The sequence below is a fragment of the Lipotes vexillifer genome, unplaced genomic scaffold (genome assembly GCF_000442215.2).
Source record: "Lipotes vexillifer unplaced genomic scaffold, Lipotes_vexillifer_v1.1 scaffold1268, whole genome shotgun sequence".
NCBI lineage: Eukaryota > Metazoa > Chordata > Mammalia > Artiodactyla > Lipotidae > Lipotes > Lipotes vexillifer.
The window spans coordinates 164,220-172,797 of NW_006789000.1; the positions used below are offsets into that span (position 1 = coordinate 164,220).

Genomic DNA, 8,578 nt, shown 5'->3' on the forward strand with positions numbered 1-8,578 from the left:
ATCAAAGAATATAACATATGACAGACAAAAAAATAAAAATAACTATATATCCTTCTCTAAAATTTTACCTTAATGCTGAGGATTCAAGTTAATATTTTTTCCCTTCTGGAAGACTCATCATGAAGGTGGTAGAGTAAGCAATTATCAAGCGTTCATCCCTAATGAAAACTACTAAGCCAAAATTAACAAGAAAATATTTTAATGATACTTTTGTAGCACAAAATTAAACTGAGACAGGTAAGAGGAATGTGAGGGAATCTAGAAAACCATCAATTATATCGCTTTATTTTGACATAACCCAGATGTTGAGAATGAAAAGGTGTCCTATCAGCAGTCTCCATTTCTCCTCTCAAAGGCACAGTCTAGGCAATATATCCAACAAAGAGGTTGTGCTTAGGCTCCAGTCCCCTGACTTGTTATTTAAAAGTGCTACAATATATGAAACCATTTATCACTGCAGATTCAAATGACTGTCTGTCTGTCTGTCTGTCTGTCTGGAGATCACTTCAATTGCTCCTCAGGCCCCTTCAGGCTGGACTTCTGATTTCTTCTTTCTTTCTGACCCTGAATTCGGTACAGCTTCTTCCTGAGGTCCTTCTGTCGCTTCAGTTTCTCTTCTTCCTCCTTCTGCTTCACTTTGAAGTGTTCTTTGTTGTGTAGATGCCGTTGCTCCTTGGCTTTCTTCATCTTCTCACTGTGCACTGTACTCAGAGCATCCAGCAGCGCAAGGATCTGACAAGGGCAAAACCCAGTGAGCATCAGAATATTCTTACAGCTACAGCATGCTTTCCTTCTAAGTTTCAGGAGGCCCAAACACCACAGCTGATGGCATCAAAGTTACAATCAATTCATGATCCAAATGAATATTAACCTAGTGAAAAGTTATCCTGAACTAGGAAATTATAATTTGCGTGGAAATATAAGTAGGAGCCTATTTACTTAGCAAAATACTTAAATAATGGCCTTGACCACAAAACCACCTTTGTTAAATCACTCTGTGGATACTCTACAACTAAGAGCGACTTGCCAGCTGTGTGCCTATTATTCCCCATTAAAATGCATAAGGCAGAGCATGACTAAACAAAAGAAGCGAAATGGACTCCGGCCTTTCTTCTAACTTCCAGATCAAGTGCCTTGAATAAGTCTGGCCCTTATCCTTTCCTAATGAAAAGTGAGAATGCAGTAAAAATGCCACGTGTGTTACTGAAAGCATTATTTTCACATCTAAATGCAACATGCTGGAAGCCGTCCATCAACAGTACCTTCCTTTCATGAGGCTCCCGTACGACAGCTGGCCTCAGTCTGTCCTTCGGAATCTTGCCTGCCTTTGCTTGGGTCTTGGGCTTGCTTTTAAATGGCAGGGCCTTCTGCAAGGCTTTTGGAATGTGCAGTGAATTAAAATGTTTCTTTTGCCTCACAACTGGCTGAAAAAGAAAAATAAAACAAAGACTGTGACATATATTATGATCTATGTACATTTAAAACTTGCATAAAATCTTCTCAGTGGGTTGATTTTTCCACAAGATCAGTAACACCACAGTTTGCTGACCATCAGAAATGAGGACTCAATCATCCATCAAATATATATTGCCTCAATGGGCATGCACAGCTGCAAGCAAAACAAAGGAATATATAGAATATACATATCTACAATTCTTCCAAGAAATCAACTGTGCCCATATCTACAGTATGGATGATAGGATCTCAACAGAGCAGATGAAAAGATCCAAAGTTTCTGTTAATGAAAAACTCTGGCCTTATCTTTGGGGCACTGAGACGGTTTTTTCTAGCCTAACAAGAATAACTAGGTTTTCATCTTGACTATAAACCTCTCTGGATTTAAGGACATAGTTATTCCTCCAACGAGCAGCTGAAATGCCCCCATCCCTGATTCTCATTAAGAAGTTTAACTTTAGGGCTTCCCCGGTGGCGCAGTGGTTGAGAGTCCGCCTGCCAATGCAGGGGTCACGGGTTCAAGCCCTAGTCTGGGAAGATCCCACATGCCCCGGAGCAACTAGCCCCGTGGGCTACAATTACTGAGCCTGCGCGTCTGGAGCCTGTGCTCCACAACAAGAGAGGCCACGATAGTGAGAGGCCCACGCACCGCGATGAGGAGTGGCCCCCACTTGCCACAACTAGAGAAAGCCCTCGCACAGAAACGAAGACCCAACACAGCCAAAGTAAAATAAAATAAATAAATAAATAAGGCAAAATTCCTTTAAAAAAAAAAAAAAAAAAAAAGAAGTTTAACTTTATTCTGTTTCTAATAGAAGGCTGGTTGAGAAAAGTGACATTTAAATGACTAACGAAGGCAAAACTCCTTCTACATTCAGTTTTCAAGCTAACCAAATTCTATGCTTAAATTGAGATGACCAAAATTCTTAACTGCCTCAGAAGTAGTTAATAAGTTGAAAGTTTTGCCCTAGACCTTTACCAAGGTCGACAACTATATAGAGAATATGTCTGCTATATCTTTATAAATTTACTGTTAAAGACATCACCCACAATAATATTCAATATTCTCTGTTTAAGACACCAAAATATTTTAGAATGAAAGAAATCAGAGAAATTTCCTTCTCAAAAACAAGTAAGCACCACAGACTGGACAACAGGTACTATGTCCTGAAGTATATTTTAAGAGAAATTCATGGCAATGTGATTCAAATTTTATTAACTATTTTACAGAAAAACTAATGTCCGGAAAACTTCTGTTTCTAGCAGAATGGCAGACCGATACCCTGAATTACCCTCTTATTACAAAACAATTAAATATCCTGCATTAACACAAACAAATCTTTTAAAATGCATTGTTAACCTGTGAACAAAATAATGGACGTTCTCAGAGACCAAAACTTGAATGAAAATGGGAATCCAGACAGGCACTGAGAACTTAACATTTTAAAATACTGATGAGGCCAACTACTGGAAAGGATGTGGAATAACTTGAACTCTGATAAGCTGTTCAAGTCTAACCTGGTATTTCAGTATACTACAGGGATCACACACTGATGTTGAACACATGTACCCTGTAACCTGGCAATCCCACCCATGGGGATCTATGGAACGGAACTGTGTGCACTGCACACCAAACAAGTTGCATATAAGTGTTCAAGGCAGCATTTATAATAGCCAAAAATTGGAAACACTGTCCATCAATGGATAAAACCGACATTCTCTTACAATGAAATTCTACTCAACAATAAAAACAAATAAATGTCTGCTATATACAAGAACATGGATGAATCTCATAATACTGAAGGAAAGAAACCAGGCAAAACAGTACATGGTATATTTTATAAAACTCAAAAAAAGGCAGATGTAATTTCCGTGTCAGGGGTTGGGATAGCGGCTATGTCTGAGGTGGAGGTGGGGTAGTGACTGGGAGAGGTCACAAGGGGGACTTCTACTGTGCTGGTAATTCTATTGCTTGATCCAGGCGATGGCAACTTAGGTATGCTAAAATTCAATGAGCTGTATACACTTATTATTTGTGTACTTTTCTGTGTGTATGTTAACACTTCAACAAAAAGTTTATTAAAACTCTCAAAAAAACTCCTCCCCTTTGCTTCAAGAAGAATCAGTACATTAATGTTTTTCAAATTAATACATGTATATAGTACAAAAAAAAAGTTCAAAAGAGGTATATAGTTCAAAAGAGGTGAAAAGATTAAGTCTCCTTTCCAATCCACAGAAAACCACTATTATCACTTGTCCTGTGTTCCTTCCGAAATAGTCTATGAATATACAACATGTTCATTCAGATTTAATGTTAGACTTTCTATTTGAAAATTCAAACCACAAAAAACATTACATATGAAGCTTCTGGGTGACACCCATCTACAGAGCACATGGGTGATTGACTGTACCTTATACAGAGAATCCTTGCTGGCCTTTAGTTTGATGCCATGGGCGAGCCGGAGTTGACCAGTTGTCCGCATTCCTGACCAGGTGTCTTTCTCACCAGCTGGTTTCAACAAAGATGTTACTGGGTTATAGAAGGCTGGAACAGAGACAGGATACCAAGTTCTCATGAAGACAATGTCTGGAAAGAGAGGAAATTTACATTAACATTTTCAAAAGAAGATTCATATCCATCTCGGTAAACAAAAGAACAAAATATTCACTCCAAACTTCTCCAGCTGGTTGCACAGTATTTGAAGAGAGACTTCACCAAGTGAACTACTTTTGAATAACACAAAGCTTTTACTGGGTGTGGCTGGCCGTGCTATACAAGATGCTCCAATTGGGGAGAGCTACAGCTGACGCCTGTTTCTAAAGACCTAAACTACCACCTATAGTTCACACTGGCTAGAAATCAATAGTGAATGGTAGGTAACATGCTGTTAAGAACACACCACAAAGGATATTTACCACTCATCAGCAGTTTATCCTCAAAGGTGGCCCGGAAAGCTCCTTCTGGAGCCCGGAGTGCCTTCTTGATCTGTCCCCTTATTCCACTGACAGTTCGAATCACAGCACCTTCAAATTTGGCCACTTCCAAAGCAGAATTAAACATTCCCTACAGGTATATATATACATATACATATATATATTAAAAAAATACATACACACAAAGTCAGATATTTTACTTCTTAGTTCATATCTATATCCTTGGTTAAAAAACAAAAAATAATTCATTGAAAGGTGATAAAAAAAATCAACTCTATTTTTCCCCCTAAAGGTGGAATTACTATGTCAAAAGGAATACAACTATCTTCTCTGAAATAACAGTAATTAAGACTCTATTGTGGGCTCATTAACATGTTCATCACTGCTATCTTTGTAGAAGAGAAGATCAAAAAGATATTTGTCTGAACTGGCCTAGATGGCCTTTGCTGTCATCTCACAGGGCTTGACTACAGTTCATATCCTATTACTTAGGTGCACACACTCAGAAAATAAAGAGACAGCAAGATAAATGCTGATGGTAGTATTATGTTATATTATAAGAACATTTTATGATCATCTTAACTCTGTATTTTTAATGGAAACACCCTCTACTGATGAAATTTTCAATAAATGTTGCTCAAACTACCCTCCCATGTTATATTGCTCTGTGTTACTTAAATATGCTCAGAAATCTAAAGAAGTAAACTAAATATAAAGAATATAAAATCTAAAGAAGTAAACTAAAAATATCAAAGACCAAGTTTATAAAAGATTTCAAATACTTTTCTGAAAACATTAGAACTATATCTTAGACCTATATTAGAATATTTCATTCCTCCTTTAACAATATACACATTTATAAGCATATGAATATACAGATATATATATATATATATATGTATATATATACCTTAATGAATGAAGTGTTCTTGAAAATTTTATATGGAAAACCAGTTAGCTTTAATTTCTTCACAATTTTTATAGATTTATCCAGATCAAGGACAACTCCTGTGGCAGCTATCCGGAAATCAGCCTAAAAAGGAACCCCCAAAATGTGAATACAGGAATAATGTCAGCAAGAGAAGAACTACATTTCTCTGTAATGCAACAAATTACCAAAGTGCAATTCACTTACAATCACCTAAGAAAAAGTAAGAAAGAATATATGAACATGCAAAACAGTATTTTAACAAAAGCCATCTGAAACTATAATACATGTACGCCAAAATTAATGATGATATCTTAAGCATTTTCCTGAGGGTGATTTCACAGTAACACAGTTTCACAAAGATGAATGAATGAAAGGGAATATGAAGATTTGGCTACAATGTTTGAGAAATTAAATTTTGGACATTAAGGATGGATTCCATTTGCCCATTATTCTGTTTTATTTTCTGTTAAATGAGGCCAATAAAACCTGCTCTGATTGGTCAAATGAAGACTGTGTGAACATACCTTGCTAAACCAGATTACTAGGGGGTAGTCTTATGTCTAGCTGGTATCCAATGTATGCCAGAACCTAGTCAAGTGGTTAGCTCATGGTGAGCACTGCTTAAATATTTTTAGAATAATATTAAAAAGCATAAAATACAAAAGCATAAAAATATAAAATGTCATCAGTATCATTACAATTCTTCTATTTCCCTTTTCTCTACTCCCACACCTTACTTAAAAGGATGCAGGAAAGGGCTTCCCTGGTGGCACAGTGGTTGGGAGTCTGCCTGCCGGTGCAGGGGGCAGGGGTTCGTGCCCCGGTCCAGGAGGATCCCACGTACCGCGGAGCGGCTGGGCCCGTGGGCCATGGCTGCTGGGCCTGCGCATCCGGAGCCTGTGCTCCGAGGCGGGAGAGGCCGCGGTGATGGGAAGCCCGCGTACCGCAAAAAAAAAAAAAAAAAAAAAAAAAAAAAAAAAAAAGAGGACCGAACCCCGGGAACAAAAAAAAAAAAAAAAAAAAAAAAAAAAAAAAAGATGCAGGAAATTTAAAAGCAAAGAGAAGTTTACTATAAATACTTAAAATGAATAATTTTCAACTTAAAGTTTCAGGTACATATTCCATAATCCAGACATTATTTCTCAAACACAATCTATAAAATAAACGATCAAAGATAGTTACCATTATGCCACTGACAGACTGTACTGCCAAGAACCCAGTACCCTGCGGAGTGATAGGACCTTAAGGGAAACAGGAAAAAAAAAAAATACAGTGAACCACACATTCTGGATTCTGCTTTACATATATACTCCAATCCAAAAAAAGAGAAAAATCTTATGAATTGGGATTTCATGAAAGGAAAAAAGCAAAACTACAATGATAAAGCTTAAAAGATTTAAATTAACCTACAAGCAAGTTTATTCTAATCCCTTTTTACCCCAAAAGGTTGCTCCACAATGCATGTGCTGTGGGGTGTATTTCAGAAGCCTCTGTCTTCCATTGTGGTCTTCAATATAATAAAGTGGGATGGTCTGAAACCTCCTCCACCCTACAGAAAAAATGACTGGATCTCGGGACTTGAGGATTTTCTTATACCAACGATGTTTCTTCAGACGCATCTGAAAGGAGAAGAGATTTCAGTAAGATTACTGGTACAAGTATGACCAAAGAACCTCAATCGTTAAGCATACAGTGAAGGGTACCTACCTGTACATATCCAACATTGCCCTCACTATTGCCCAAACCACCCAAAATAATTGGGTAATGTGGGTCAAAGTTAAGCACGAATTCACAGGGGACGTTTTCTATCTCAATTCGGACATACATCCCAGGTCGAAAACCCTCATACTGAACTCTGGCTTCATCATCTTGATCTTCGAATTCTGCCCGGTTAAGCTATACATGAGAGGGGAAAAATAAAACAAAAACAATTAAAAGCCCATAATTCTGTTACTTTTAATAAATGTAAGATTAACATTTTAAAAAAAGAGCAATTTCTAAAGAAAGGAACCATGTACAGAATTATTTCGGCTTTATCCTAATTAAAAATAATACAAACAACTCTGAAAGCAGCCCTTAATGTTGGTCGACACTCTGAACTTCCCCATCCATACTTTCTTTTCTTACTCTCCCAATTATTTCACACTTTTTCTCTTTTCATCAAACACCCAGTTATCTCCTCCCTCATCCTCACTCTCAGCTGTTGACTGTTTCCTAATTCACTCAAAATTTAAGCAACCTAAAAGAACTTCCAGTTAGCCCGTCTACCAGGGTTTACACCCATATTCAGCCTTTTATTACAGCTCTGCACTGTTCAATATAGTAGCCACACATGGCTATTCAAGTTGAAATTAAATAAAATTTTAAAATTCAGTCATTTAATCACATTAACTGTATTTCAAGTGGTCAGTATCAACATGTGGCTAGGTGGCTACAATATAAGACAGTAAGATATACATTTCCTTAATCACAGCTAGCTCTACTAGGCAGCTGTTAGAGATTATCCATGCCTCTATTTAATGCCAACCTTTACTTGCACCCTAGATCATCCACTCTTGTTGGACTTTATTCCAACAAATCTTTCCTGTTATTTCTCTCATCTTAAAACCTTTTGACTGCACTTCCTCTCACTATTGCCCGGTTTCTGTGCTTATCTTTGAAGCAAAATGCCACAGAAGTTTTCTAAAGTCTGGTTCCAGTTACGCTGCTCATATTCTCATAAATCCCCTAAAACTGTACTTGAACCAATATTCCATTGAAATGCTTGCCAAAGTCACTAAAGGCCTCCATGTTCTTAATCCACTGGTCAATTCTGTCTTCATTGTAGTTAACACATCAGCAGGATTTGAAACAATTGATCACTTCCTTCTACAGTGGTTTCCAGCATACTGCACGTCCTCTTACATTTCTTCTATCTCCTGGGAGCTGTGCAGCCTCCACTGCTGTTTCCTTGTCTCTACCCAGTCTCCTGAAGTACCTAGTCCTGGTCCTCTCCTCTCCTGACTCCATGCTTACTCCCCAGGTCACTCCACCTATCTCATAGTTTTAAAAAGCACCCAGATCGGGGCTTCCCTGGTGGCGCAGTGGTTGGGAGTCCGCCTGCCGATGCAGGGGACGCGGGTTTGTGCCCCGGTCTGGGAGGATCCCATGTGCCGCGGAGCGGCTGGGCCCGTGGGCCATGGCCGCTGGGCCTGCGCGTCCGGAGCCTGTGCTCCGCAACGGGAGAGGCCACAGCAGTGAGAGGCCCGCGTACTGCAA

At 38.5% G+C, this 8,578-nt stretch overlaps 1 protein-coding gene across 1 annotated transcript in view; it reads right to left on the reverse strand.

The window, feature by feature from the left end:
- Nucleotides 1–501: 501 nt before the first annotated feature.
- Nucleotides 502–8,578, reverse strand: part of BMS1 (BMS1 ribosome biogenesis factor) — a 45,076-nt gene continuing 36,999 nt past the window's right edge. The window contains exons 15-22 of the mRNA XM_007461902.1: nt 7,028–7,216; nt 6,759–6,939; nt 6,503–6,561; nt 5,300–5,422; nt 4,372–4,519; nt 3,867–4,042; nt 1,263–1,424; nt 502–732 (exon numbers count right to left, since the gene is read on the reverse strand). Coding sequence (XP_007461964.1) covers nt 502–732; nt 1,263–1,424; nt 3,867–4,042; nt 4,372–4,519; nt 5,300–5,422; nt 6,503–6,561; nt 6,759–6,939; nt 7,028–7,216 — 1,269 coding nt within the window. The remainder of the gene's footprint in view (nt 733–1,262; nt 1,425–3,866; nt 4,043–4,371; nt 4,520–5,299; nt 5,423–6,502; nt 6,562–6,758; nt 6,940–7,027; nt 7,217–8,578) is intronic.